The following is a 15,102-nucleotide window of genomic DNA, read 5'->3' as shown; positions in this document are numbered from 1 at the left end:
TAATTCAAATAATGAGTAACATAATAATTTCAACAAACATTTGTAATGATTTTAATTGTAAAGTTTGTTTAGCAATAGAGCTTCTGTCCTTACTTTGGAATGTTACAAAATCACATTGTTCAGCACTATTCATGAAAGACTGTTTTAATTGAAACATTTGATACTTTTTCTCTTTACTCGATACCATATAGCCGATAGTAATGTTCGCAAACTCTGGAAACATCAGGTAAATTATGGAGTAAATTTTCTGAAAATGTTTTAACTTCTTTGTAGATAAATTCGAAATCTTCACAGCTGTGAAATAATCCAGGAGGTAAGTAGTCGCCGTCGTCACTTTTGGTCTCCTCCACGGCTATTTTCCATACACACAATGACAGCATTGATGGACGTCTTTGTGAAAGGTCATAATCTTGAAGGGAGAGCTCTAGAACACAGCGAGCAAGAGCACGTGATTGTCTGAAAATATTGATTCAAATCTTTGAAACATGTATTTTATTTTAAATTTTTCAAAACTTAGTAGAGAGAAATGTTCCATTTCAGTGCATGACAAACTGACAGTTCTAAGATTTAGTAAACGGTATGCGTTAAAACATTGGTTTCAAAGACATTGTATTGCTCACTTCGTATAAATCTTCTGAGTCACTATAGTATTGACTATTTAACTAGTATTGTCAGATTTCAAAACCAAATCGGCTTCGAGACAACAGGAATGCCTCTGCATGCCTTTGAAATTACGAAAGAACTGTCTTTTTTCAAGTTGTTCATTCGGAACAAACAGGAACTCGATTTTTATATTTTGTCATTCAATAAATAAAAAAAACCACTTAGATCATCTCAGAATATAATCAAAGAGCTGATAGCTCTGAAGTGGAAGAAGGTGAATAAAAAGTAACTTGAATTACCATAAAAGCAGCCCCACTTACCCAGGCTGCTTTGTTCCATTATTGTTAAAATGTATTTTTTTCTTCAAACAAGAAAAGGTCATAAGTACATGGATTTCCCATCCGTACAATCTCTTTCTATGTTCAGTTTACTATGAAAATTAGGTAAAATCTTTAATTTGGCAGTAAAATTAAGAAGATCATATCAAGAGGAACACATGTGTACTAAGTTTCAAGTTGATTGGATTTCAACTTCATCAAAAACTACCTCGACCATAAACTTTATAACCAGAAGCAGGACGGACGGACAGACTAGAAAACATATTGCCCATAAATGGAGCATAAAAATAGTAAGACTTGTTACATACCTGCCAACTTTTGAAAGTTCCCATATGGGTTTTTACTGCACAACAACAATTTTAAAGGTTACAATTTTTAGCGACGTATTTTGCAAGATCTGGATTGTCTAGAAAAAGTGTCATATTTGTATGATGAACTTACATGCCTTTTCCTTAAGTTTGTTTGCATGATTCTAGTTATATATTAAATCGGTAGAAAAAATATACATGAAGCTAGCAGACCAGGGTTTATTTTCCAGATTAAGAATATTAGATGCTTGTTGAAATTTCCAATTTTGAATAATGCACAAAGATGGACCTTTAACAGGTTGGGAACAACACTCCAAATGAGGGTAACCTAACTGGAAGATCATCACAACCCACTGTTAAAAATGAGCACAAAAAAGTCATTTATATTCATATTATTTGATGAAACTTTTCCCCAAGAACTATGCATCTATTAAGTTCTGAATGGTCAAAACATCATGTTTTTTTTATCGACATCAATTTTGTCGTAAATGTAACCAAATGATGTAGAAATTGTGTTTTTTCTTCAAATCTCCATCAAATTGTAATGTTTATAGTTCCCTTATTGCCTCTCTATTTGAATAAAATACAATAATAAGAAGAATCTGTTTCTTGTTTTGTTTTGTTTTTGACAAATGATTGTTCACTGCTTGCAAATGAATCATTATATTTATATATCTTATCTGTATATATTTTTGTTCATGTCTCCATCTCCTTATCATTTGTAAATGTTTAGACAAATAAGAAAGAAATAAGCTCCACATGTATATTTGCAACATCGTAAATTAATTAAAAAAATAACATACACTATCACTAGTACTGCATGGATTTTAAGCATTATGAAAGTCATATTAGTAGAAAGCTTAAAAAGACTTGAAAACCGTGTAAAATGTCTTGCTATTTCTTAGCTTACACAATAAAATCTAATATACACTAACATTTACAAATCTAAATTTCAACATTTTACTAGAATTAATCTACCTACTACCCCTTTTATTAGTCTAGTTGCACATATTGTATGATGGTACATATCATTTCTAATAAATAAGAAACAAATTTATCATATAAACTTCAATGTAATCCTTGAAAGGAGGTCTAGATTGCTAAAATAATTTATAAATTTTAACTTTTTTATTTGTCCAAAATCATTTAAATTCATTTAATTAACATCATTTTATGATTATTTGATTAATATATTAATCATTTATAGTCTTTTAACAATTTACATTTTTAAAAGCAAAATAACTGAAAACAGGCTAAAACAAAGGGAAGTAACAAAAAAGTATTTCAATATTCCAAATACACATCGTTTTGATAACACAACGGCAGTTAGCCGGAGGTAAACATCGTTGATTACCAGTATGTTTGACACCCAAGCTGTCAAGTGAAGCCATATAATTATACATCTTCTTTGATGTCCAGGTAAAATTTAACACAGGTGTCAATTACACCCGTACAGTAGTAAGAAATGATTAAATTTGGCGTCTGAAAATTTTCATACACGGGAGTTTTTTCCTCCTAAACGGGAGGACGGGAGGAGACCCCTGAAAACGGGAGTTTTGTTCTCCCGCCGGGAGGTTCACATGTATGTATTACGAAGGGCATCTAATTCACATGACAAAGGAAAACCATGAATGAAGACAACACTTTATATATCCTTTTTATTTATATAAAAACAAAATCTTCTTGTCTGCAGGATTGCAAATTCGTAACTTCAAGGGCGAACTTGTAAACAGGGCGAGTTGTCCCGATACCAAATTCACGCATGCGTAATACAAATATCTACAGTTAAAACATCCTGTTACAAGTAAACAAATAACGTTCATGTGGATGAGATGAAATCTAATAAATTACATAAATAAAAGGGTCATATTGTTTTACAATCATAATTTACAAATTAAATGATTCAGATGCCTAATCATGTGTAAAAATCGGTGTCAGGAATCTAAGTTGTTTTGAAATTGTAATATACGAAATGAATGCGGCATACAGAGACTCAATGCCAAGGGTCGGCCCCTTAAGTCTTCAGAAGACTTGACGTCTTCTTCCACTAATAAAAGGACAAAACCAAACCGTGAACTAAAATACTTCGATATACTTTTCAATTTCCGCATGCTGTGTTTATTTTGTAAAGCAGTGTAATGCCTGAAGCTATATGTGGCAATTTTAGGTGTTTATATGCTTGCGTTATTTGCTAGCTTCAGAATCGTAATTTTTACTCCGCTTTTAGTTCCCCGTGATATTTTTTGGCTTTTTGAGGATAGCTAAATCTGTTCACCTGATTTGATCTACATGCTTCATGATTTGATCTATTTGTTACTTTAAGATTTATACATTCGACAAAAAGCTAACGTTATAATGTTTATCGAATGATGTTTAAATTTACAAAACATGAACTCATCTGCAGCTTACCATTATAAATCGTTATATACTAATACCACAATATGCACAGACATAACAAACAAAGTTATTTTGTTTTAATTTCATTTTAAACAGCAGAAATGATAAAACATTATAAGAAGTATGCTTCTATTGGGCGTTATTTGAAATTAATAAAATATGTTTGACGTCCAGATTAAAATAACAGCCACCACTTCTACAAATCAGAGTGCAATGAACTATCAGAGATTTTTATAACGAATTAAACAAAAAGATGACAAAACCACATCAAAACGAACGTGAAATACTTAAATAAATTTATAGAGTTTGCACCTGTAAGCTGGCATCAATTACTAATACTGACTACTTTTTATAGGATGAAACGACACGATTACATACCAGCAAAACAAGTGCTTTGAACATGCTTTTAGTGACAAAAAAATCCTTTAATGTCGTGCAAGTCCAACGATCGAAATATTGTACGGGTGGAGTTTATATAACATCACTTAATCCCTTCATATATATATTATGTTGCCTGTTGGAAGTCAGGATCTTCGTCAGGGGTTGTCATGTCAATCTTATTGTTTAAATTTTGATTTTAGAAGAAATTGATGTTGACGAGAGACATTCTGATTATGTTCTCTCTCGTACCTAACATTCTAACACTTAAAACAAGTTTCAGTTTATACTTGTTCACCGTTCTAATTTCGACTGATTTAAAACTCACCTGAGTTGGTCTCCTTGGAAACCTTGGAATGAATTAATGCAGGACGTTGCGTAGTATTCTAAGAAAAATTGTGAAGTCGGGACCATCAGATCAAATCTGATAGCGTCTAATATAACCCTTTCTAATTGCTTCGCCATGTCCCTTGTGTACACCCCGTCACAACAACCAAGTAATTCGCTGATTTCGGGCGGCGTTACTTCCTCCTGTAAAAAAGGTATCCGAAATACAACCATATAGATCATAGTGAACCTGCGACTTTAATAGTCGTTAAATCGTCATGTAAATTTTTTATAATTCTCATTTTAAGAACCCTTAATATTGATCGATTGGTTGATATTTTGTTGATGATCATCAGGTGGGTAATATTGCATGCATGTTTTGGACCTAAACATAGAAGTAAAAGACATGATATGCAAGCCGCTTCGTTGCCTCTGGAGTCAACTGGCTTGGATCCATATAAATCGGGCTTCAATTTGTTCATTTTTCATTTATTCATACATTTATGCAATTCCCATGGGCCCAGCCTGTCTGGCAAAACAGCCGTTTGACGTCAGAGTAATCTCGGACTACTGTCTACTAATTTGAGAACAGAACTAGTATGTTGGACAAGATGACAAACGTTTTGAATATATGTATTTTATAACACAAATCATGTTTCAAACTCTGTTGCTTATAATACTTACAAGTTTGGAAGCAATCAGTATTGTAGTTATTCCGAGAAGTTGTAGATAATCTCGAGATGCCTGCATAACGTCTAGAACTCTGTCTACGATGTTTACAGCAATGAATAGTGTGTCCTGACATAACTTCATCTGGTGATGGACACCGGTCATCCAACTGACCAGTAAGCCACGCATACCTGAATCAACCTACAAAATATATATTATGATCTGACGTAATGTTCCATTGTATAGTTGACGAATTACAAAGATCTACTCTATCAAAATAGTAATATTCAACTCCTGACAACACATTTATATCGGGTCGGGTATTTGATGTACAGCACGAAACTTTATCAATAGGACTCAATTACTTTACCCAAGTATACATAAAACAGTCACTAAGTCCGTTCCCTTAAACAAAATTCAAATCGAAACAGGAGATTATAAACGTTAGAAGGTACCAAAGGTAGACAAAACCTATAGATAGAAAATACCATTGGCAACTGACAAACGAGTACAAAAATGCAAAAGGTAAAAACGGTCTCAAAACACCAACATATAATTCAAAGACTAAACCCTGTGAACAACTGGCGATTAACTCAAATGCTCCTATATATCTCATAAATATATTCGTTTGTACTTTGAAAAACCTCTTTTGTAAGTACGCTCTGTCCTGATTGATCACTTATATATTGAGATTGAACATTGAACATTGCACATGAACAGCTGTTTATGTATGACTTTGTATTTCAAAGAGCATTGTGAAAACTGATGCATAATAAAGCTTTTGCATATTATATCTGTTATTTAAAAATTGTCCACGTGTTTGTACCTGGAACAAGAAAACATTCTTAGCTTTACCTCCGGTTGGTTTTCCAGACAAGTCGTCACTACATATTTATATTCTATACTAAGTCTATGGTAATATATATCATCCAAATAATCCTCGAACCCTTGGTGATCTAAACAGTGGTGCATACATGTAGCTGTTGGTGATGCTGGGCTCTCTATTGTTTTGTCATCTCCTTTCTGTCCCTTCCAGTCGAATACGCTTTCTAAACATTGTAAACTGAGTGCATCGTTAAAACCAGAATCTGCTAGTGACGGGTCCAGTGTTTCCGTGTCTGAGGGTGTGTATGGGATACTGTATTCCTAAAATGTGATAAATACAATGATATTTGCAATGCATAAAGGGAGATGTTCGTACTTTCAAATTTTCTTCTAGTAATATGTTTTCCAGGGTAGTTGAAAATACAAAAATATGAGCAATCAGATATTAAATTTCAAATATGCATTCTTTATTAATATCAGTTTATAATATATGATTTTTTTAACTAATAATTTTAAACCTAGTATCTAAAGTATTTAGCTACAGTAACAATATTTATGGAATCAAAGTGCAAATGATTGCTGAAGTATTATAGAGAACTCGATAGGCATTTACTCGAAAGTTGGAGGAATACGGTACGCAGATGATAGTCTTGGTGCTAGAATATTCACAAGACCTACTAGTTGAACTCAATGCTTTCAATGATTCAGTACAATGTGTTTAGGGGCCAGATGAAGCCGCCTCCGATGCAAAATTTTCTCGCTGTGTTGAAGACCCATTGATGGCTAACTGTTTTCGGTTCTCCGGTCGGGTTGTTGTCTTTTTGACACATTCACCATTTCAATTCCTAATTTTATTTCAATGAGTATTACAAGAAAAGCTTAAAAAGCCACGTTTGAGCTCTTATAAGACGTAAGATTAAATGGAAGATGGATTTATTCGATAAAATCGTCAAACCAATATGGATGAAGAATTTCATTAACAAATTTTGCCAAAAAACATCTTAAATCTTAAAAACCAACAACCAACTTTATGGTACCGATGTACTGATGAAATGCATTAATTGGCTGTTTGAGAAGTAAATACTAGTACATATTAGACAAAACTTCTTTCTTTCATGCATTCAATTAATAATTTTGAGTAATCCTATTTTTGTAACAATATCTGTCTTTTGTCTACGTTGGAACTTTATTTGAATTCATGGGTGCCTGATAAACAGACTGATAAGTGAGAATAGGCAAACACTTTTTACTTTGATAAAGTAAATGTTGAAATGTAACCCAACTTGTTAACGATTTTTTCAAATAAGCCAGTGCCCGTGAAACTCGAGTCTAATACTGGAAATGTTCACCTATAATACAAGTGTGTAACAAAATCGCACGAAGTCGGTCGTTTTAAATTGTTCATTAGTTTTGAACGTTGATCTGTGTAAGTTATAATTCAGGCTCAATACGGGTTCTGTTAAAAAGTCTATAAAGAACTCAAAGAAATTAATGGCCAAAGGAGTAGGTCCGGTAAGAGCCCTTTTTGGCCCCAAAATATAGCAGTTTTACAAAATTCTGAAAATGTAAACTTTTAGTTATTTATTGGATAGTAGAATGGTTCTGCTACATAAATATTGGCTGTTTTTGGCAATGCAATGCACATATATTGAGAACTAGCACCATTAAGTCATGCTAAATTACTGAAATCATCAAAATTCAAGCATTTTAGTTAAATTTAAGACGGTTTCCGTGTAAAACGAAAGTGGCCGCATTCGTGTTCATCCAAAATATTTAAATGGAAGTTGTATTTGATGATAATACATAACATATATAAAGATTGAGGATGAACACGGATGCGGCCACTTTCATATTTGACAAAAACTATCTGAAAAGTGACATTTTTTCGCATATTTGGTAGGTTTTTCATATTTAAGCTTGAATAGGATCATTTTTTATGACTTAATGAGTTAAAATCTTTCACAAAAAATAATTGAATCAAATGAAATAGACACTTAAGTGTTTAAAAAGTGGTCAAAATCTTTCGTCAGATGAAACTGAAATTTGAGGCCAAAATCGGTCCTTACCGGACCTACTCCTTTGGTTTAAAATGTCACAGATATCACAAAAGTATATTTTTTCACATGATTGTTTCCATCAATGATTTATAGTATACCACATAAATCCTTGTTTTCTAGATGCCGATATGTACATTGAATTCTTCCAAAGGAGTGGTTACATTAAAACCTGAGGTTGTATCATAAATATTCGAACCTGTCTTCCACAGGTTTTTTTTAATAAAATTTCTATATGTAGTTTACTAATGACAGTGATATATTATTGGTCCTCTAGTCTGAAATCTTTTCTTTAGGTGAAAAAAGGTGGGAGGCTGTCTGCGACGTCTATAATAGGGACTTTTTTCACTCAAATTGGCTATTATCTTAGTCTAATAATAATGTTGCTTTGTTGGTTATTCTCCCAAACTTTCTATACAGTTTTATAATTGGTCATGAGAGATAGGTTTGAAAGTATGCCCGTTAACATGTCATTCCACTAACATCTTAATCCCCGCCACATTTTGCATGTATGTGCCTGTCCAAAGTCAGATGCCTGTAATTCAGTGGTTGTTTTTCGTTTATGTTACATAAAAATAAAATTGAGAATGGAAATGGGGAATGTATCAAAGAGACAACAACGACCATAGAAAAAACAACAGCAGAAGGTCACCAACAGGTCTTCAATGTAACGAGAAATTCCCGCGCCCGGAGGCGTCCTTCAGCTGGCTCCATCACAAATAAATACTAGTTCAGTGATAATGAACGCCATACTAATTTCCAAATTGTACACAAGAAACTAAAATTAAAATAGTACAAGACTAACAAAGACCAGAGGCTCCTGACTTGAGACAGGCGCAAAAATGCGGCGGGGTTAAACATGTTTATGAGATCTCAACCCTCCCCCTGTACATTTAGCCAATGTAGAAAAGTAAACTTTGTTAGCATTGTCATTTCCGGGCCTTAAATTGCTGACTATGCGGTATGGGTTTTGCTCGATTGTTGAAGGTGTACGGTGACCTTGTTTTTAATTTCAGTGTCATTTTGGTCTATTGAGGAGAGTTGTCTCATTGGCAGTCATACCACATCTGTTTTATATAACAACTTATGGAGTGTGTGTATGCGATTTTAGACTCTTATTTAGAATTGTAAGCAAAAATTGCAGAAAAGATGGTAGAAAAAGAGGCAAAAACATAGACAAAAAAGAGTCACAAGACAGAAAAATACGAAAACAGAAAATTAGGGAAAAAAATAAGGAACAGAAAATCATGTGATACTAAATTAAAAAGATTAAAGGGAATAAATGGCAGAAAAAAAAGATTGGAGAAAAATGTTCTAAGAATTAAAGTTGAAAGAAATGTCTGTTTCCATAAAATGTATTTACTAATTGAACTTTAAATGAAATGCCAGTCTATAAACTAGTTTTTATAACTCCATAAACTATATACTGATTGGCACAAAATAAACTCGTGCCAAATTTTCTTGAAAAATATCTGACACGTTTTCATTTGATTTAATTTAAAACCTAGAACACTGATTGCCTGTGAAAGAAAATTTCGGGAAAGGACAAGTCGTGCATATCATCTCGGACAACAAGGGATTCATTTATGACTTTGAATCAGAAAATTGTGAATAATATTAACCTCTAACACGTGCGGAGGTCTTCGATTTTTTAATTGTTGATTATGAAAATATAAGTAATATACACATACATATTGATTTATTGGGGTTTGTTTTACGCTGCATGCGCATAAATGTCATATAAATAAATGAAATCGAAAGTTTTATAGGTCTCAATTTTTATTTTGGAACATTGCAAATACATACTACATAAAATTTATAAATTTCTGAATTTTATTCAGAAAAATGTTCAGGCAAAAAATCATAAAACAATTAACGTTCTGAATCGCCAATTATATTCTTATTCCAATACTATTTTTCTGACAAAATAATTTTATTAATATATATATACATTTAATAATCTTTTCAATTTTGGAGTTTCAAAATTGCTGCTTCTCAGAACAGAAGAAATAATATCATTATCACCTGTCATCGGACGAGATGGCAAAAAGGGTGATCTTAGAACTAAAACTGTTGACAAAATTCTTCTATAGTAGTGAATTGATATTTACAAATTTAATTTCTTATTTCATCCTCATATAGTTACCTGATCAACATAAATACCGACATCGACATCTACGTCAAGGAGTTCCGTCTTTAAACTGGTAATAATGCTGTCACCATCTTCAGTAACTTGTCCCAGCATGGAAGCGACCGAAGGGGACAGAGTGTCCGTCATAAGAAAATCGTCAGGAAGACCACACAATAACCAGTAAACAGGCTCCTCCAGTTTGAATTCGACAAATTTATTTATTTTTTTGTCATTTAGAGTCTTGTTCAAATCGTTGGCCTCGTCAAAGTTTTCGGGCATGTGTTGACTGTTTACATTTTAGTGGACGATTCCACAGGTGGCAATTAGGTAGTGGACGAGTTCATTGCGTACACAAATAGAATAGGGGTAATCCCATGATTGGTTCATTAATTAAACTTTTGTAAGGGGTCGTCAATTTAATATTCGTGACAAGGGAAATCGGATAGAATTGCGAATCGTTTGTTTATTTTCATCTGTTGCCTTGCTACAAATGCTATTTTGCGGAAATTTATTTTCATTTTTCTACATTTTGTCGCGTTCAGTACTCATGTACTAAATCGAATAGAAGATTAAAATTTTGTTCATCTCGTATTTCCTGCCTATTTGTGCTAAACATAGATAAAATATCCGTATTAAATCTATGGTACCAAGGAATTGTACATTTGAAAGGTTTCAAATATACAATTCATTGATGGTAGTACTAAACAACGCATTTAACATTTGCATCAATATTTCTTAGTTTTCTAGCAATGTACAGTTAACTATCCATGTCCGTATAATTAATTTGGTAATTTTTAAAAGTATATTTTTTAATGCTTACTTCAGTTATAAAATAGATACCATAGTAAAGACATAATGAAAGACAGTAGTACATTTTTAAACAAAAAGTTCCTACACATAGATGTGTAAATAAATAAAATATTGTCGGTAATTTAAAATGTTTGGTATCAAATAAAAACTTAGGACTTGAGATGACTGTACAACCCTTGTGGAAAATTTCTTTTGAATACAAAATGAATATATATATTTAACAAAACATGAGGGGATATTTCCTGTGTTGCTCATGAGTGATCAGAAATACCTGTAATTGTACTACCAAACTTTCGGAAACCATTTCGTAAATGCATTTTGAGATTTATGGGAATTTTCAGCTAGAAAGGATAAGACTTTGTCTGACATGAAATGACTGTCGCTTTTTTTAAACTTAATATGACAATTAAACTAGCTGTGGAATGATTGAAATTGCAGTATTTAGCATAGATAGCAATGGGACTATGCATTGCTGGTTTTATTCCCATAAAGTAAATAATGAGTTGTTAGGTTAATTTTTTCCCGACTTAAAGCCCAACGGCAAATAATGCACTTGTATATACAAGACAATAACAATAACTATACTTTTTCCTTTAGTTTCTAACTTCTACAACATTTAGTCTCTGGAGCAAATATGTCTCACTTGCGATGTTACCCCATCATCTTGATTTAAATGACGATGCTCTGCCTTATATAGACCGACATAATGAATTGGATTTGTAACGTGACATTTTGGATTCCGAGTATTCAGACAAATCTTTTTTTTCCTAACGTATAAATATCGTTTGAATGACAGCGAAGCAGTGAATACCAATTGAAGCGTTTTGTCGATCTTTGTGTGTTGATTTTTTTTTCTCAGTCATCTTTTCGTCCGAATATTCTTTATCTTTTAAAACAAACTTTGCATTTTGGTCATTTGTGCACCACCATCAGACGATGGGGCTTGGGGGTATGCTATCATAACTGATGATGCTTTTTTTTTTATATATATACTTTGACGACAAAGTCAACATACTTGTCCCGAATTTCGAAATTGTTCTCTATGCCTTTTCTGTAATGTCGTTATAGATTTCAAGGAACGAAATATTTTTGTATATAACTAATTTTCACAGTGGTTTATATTTTGCTGTTACAATCCTCACAACATAATATTTTACTTGGAGGATGGGGATCTTGAACGCTCGAAAACGTGTATAAATAAAATTAAGAAAGGAAATGGCGAATGTGTCAAAGCGACAACAATCCGACCATAGAGCAGACAACAGCCGAAGGCCACCAATGGAACTTCAATGAAGCGAGAAACTCCCGCACCCGTAGGCGTCCTTCAGCTTGCCCCTTAAAAATATGTATACTAGTACAGTGACAATGGACGTCATACTAAACTTCGAATTTAACACAAGAAACTAAAATAAAAAATCCTACAAGACTAACAAATGCAAGAGGCACCTGCCTTATGACAGGCACAAAATTGCGGCGGGGTTAAACATGTTTATGAGATCTCAACCCTCCCCTATACCTCTAGCCAATGTAGAAAAGCAAGCGCATAACAATAGGCACATTAAAATTCAGTTCAAAAGAAGTTCGAGTCCAATGTCAGAAGATTTAACAAAAGAAAATAAATAAAATGACAATAATATATAAATAACAACAGACTACTAGCAGTTAACTTCCATGCCAGCTTCAGACCTGTATTAAACTGATTGAAAGATTATGTCTTCCATCATATATATGAATATCAGGCATACTCACTCACGTTAGGGGTTTAGTATCATACTATCATAAAATATGTGACGGAAGAACATAACCCATGGCATGTTAAAAACTGTTTTTAAAAAGATAAATGTGTTTACTTCCGTTGCAAAGACCCTATAACTGAATCAATATTAAAGCCAAAATACGCTATTTTTAATGACCTGATACAGTATCGTAACTATATCCCTTCTTAATAAGTCTGTTTAAAGGTTTTGTAAGCTTTTGAGGTGAACACTGACATTTTTTGTGCTTTGTAAAGAATATTACCTTTGTTAGTCTTGTATCATTTTTAATTTAGTTTCTTGTGTATAATTCGGAGTTTCGTATGACCAAGCATTTGTATAGGAAACTATACAAATCCTTGGTATGACGTCCATTATCACTTTTAGCGTACATACTAGTATACATATTTTTTAAGGGGCAAGCTAAAGGACGCCTCTAGGTGCGGAAGTTTCTCGCTACATTGAAGACCCATTTGTGGCCCTCAGCTATTGTTTGCTCTATGGTCGGGTTGTTGTCCCAATTCCTTTCTCAATTTTAATATCAAATTTATATTGATGCACACAGTTCAAGCATAGGTCTTCTGACAGCTTATTGAACAAGAGGCTCTTAAGAGTGATAAAACTCTTAAATACAACTGTAACCACTGCAATGATGTTATAGTGCTTTGTTTGATGTAACACCCATTCGTTTGTAAATATTTGTAGAGGGTGAAAGATTATGTGTATTTTCAAACTGATAGTACTGTAGTTTAATTGTATCAGATTGTTTTGTTGCAATGCCTATCAGTTGTTGTCCATTCGTTTGATGTGTTTGAGCTTTTGAATATGCCAATTGATTATGGACTTTCCGTTTTGAATTTTCCTCGGAGTTCAGTATTTTTGTGATTTTACCTTTTTTAAAAACAAAAGAACGATAATGTGCTACGTATGCTTGTGAGTCCATTGAATTGGAAAAAGACACCTTCTTTTTTTGTAATCGAGGAGCTTCTTTATTTGTTCCGCTTGGAAAGGGTAAACAAGAACAGTTGATGAAACCTTGTGGAATATGAATATTGAAGAATCTTCATATAACAAGTGTTTTTTTACAATTTTTTATGTTGATTTTGTGGGTAAAATTTTGCCTTCAAAAGCATCCAGAAATAAATTTAAAAGAAGAGTTTTAAAGGTATTACTTAGTTTTAATTTCAATAAAATTGAGAATAATTTAGAAATATTAACAGCAGTTGATAGAGATCTCCAAGCAATTATGATATGAACTCATGTAAAACAAAACCCATAGCCCCCCCCCCCGAAAATCAAATGGTTCCTGCCTAATAGTCGACAATGCAAACTGATGCCAATTATTGAATGTGAATTTAAGAAAAGAAAGTCTGAACAGTCTTCAAAATCGAAAGACAAAACAAAGGATTGAGTAAAAGCTAAACTGTCAAATGGCATATGAACTGCTGCATAACTGTCTTCCATACCATTTTCCAACATTAGAACAGAAATTAACGAAAGGTCACGATTTGATAAACTTTTCTCTACCCGGTAAACCTGCTTTCAAATGATAAAAGTCTATGACGGAACTGCCAATGAATAAAGATACTGTAGTTGAATAGTCTATAAATCACCGATTCTCATAAGATAAAATATATAAAGCCAAAGGAGGTATTGACCTCGTCAAAGGTCTTCGTGAATATTAATTTAAAGACTTTGCAAACTGATTGCTAAATAAAATAAAACATGAAGGCGGATGAGAAAAGAGATATTTTATTTCAAAAACTAATCAAATGTGATAAACAATCCAATGTATTCACGCTGCTTTGCATGTTAAAACGATCATGGTACATATTTATTTTGAAGTTGATGTCATAACTGGTAAAATTCAAATGAAAAACATGTTTATTCTTGTTTTATTACAATAATAAGAGAATTACAAAGAAAACATATGTAGATAACTATAAGTACTGAAGAAACTGATGAATGGATCTTGACATTGGATGGGCTTTGTGGTTTAATTATAACTGGTTGGATGTGACCGTGAAAATTACGCTACATATTGATCAAAGTATGTCTGTATCATTGCTGCAGAGATAGAATAATACTTACATTGTGAAAAGGGCTATTATCTAAATTCTGCTGAAATTAACATGAGCGAAAAAAAAAAAATATCTTGATCTTACAGTGTTTTTTTTTAACCCTAATTTAAAGCATGGGTACTATCAGAGACATATAAATACATGTATACATGTCTCTGGTACTATCAACCAGTTCTGATTTTCTTCTTTTGCCCATCAGAGCAAATTTTGATCAGCATGAAATTTACCGTTATATTCGAATACTCTAGGCTACTTTGAGATGGGCATAATGAAGACTAGATCAGAGTTATTATTTCTTTCTTTAAGGTTGCTGCAAGTGTATAATTATTTTTTTACTTGCCAATACCGCCTTACTATAGGCTAGTAAGATGACGACGTGAAGGTTATAGAACTAAACGTGGTTTATACATTATGTCGAGCACTAAAT

At 32.9% G+C, this 15,102-nt stretch overlaps 1 protein-coding gene across 1 annotated transcript; it reads right to left on the bottom strand.

Moving 5' to 3' along the window:
* Positions 1–35: 35 nt before the first annotated feature.
* LOC134714226 (cyclin-O-like) lies at positions 36–10,373 on the bottom strand. The gene is made up of 5 exons (XM_063575467.1): positions 10,046–10,373; positions 5,876–6,166; positions 5,036–5,221; positions 4,353–4,555; positions 36–456 (listed from the first exon to the last, which is right to left on the bottom strand). The coding sequence occupies exons 1-5, from the start codon at positions 10,307–10,309 to the stop codon at positions 174–176; spliced, it is 1,227 nt and encodes a 408-aa protein (XP_063431537.1). The 5' UTR covers positions 10,310–10,373; the 3' UTR covers positions 36–173.
* Between the last annotated feature and the right edge of the window lie 4,729 nt (positions 10,374–15,102).

Source organism: Mytilus trossulus, chromosome 4 (genome assembly GCF_036588685.1).
Source record: "Mytilus trossulus isolate FHL-02 chromosome 4, PNRI_Mtr1.1.1.hap1, whole genome shotgun sequence".
Taxonomy (NCBI): Eukaryota; Metazoa; Mollusca; class Bivalvia; order Mytilida; family Mytilidae; genus Mytilus; species Mytilus trossulus.
Note: the sequence above shows the minus strand (reverse complement) of the source record. Positions and strands in the feature narration are given on the sequence as shown.

Bases quoted from the DNA above. Each gene is read 5' to 3' on its own strand.
- LOC134714226 (XM_063575467.1), bottom strand. From the start codon at position 10,309: ATGCCCGAAAACTTTGACGAGGCCAACGATTTGAACAAGACTCTAAAT. The intron at 6,167-10,045 runs GTAACTATATGA...ATCACATTTTAG, and splicing joins TCGGTATTTATGTTGATCAG to GAATACAGTATCCCATACAC. The intron at 4,556-5,035 runs GTAAGTATTATA...CCTTTTTTACAG, and splicing joins TACTGATTGCTTCCAAACTT to GAGGAAGTAACGCCGCCCGA.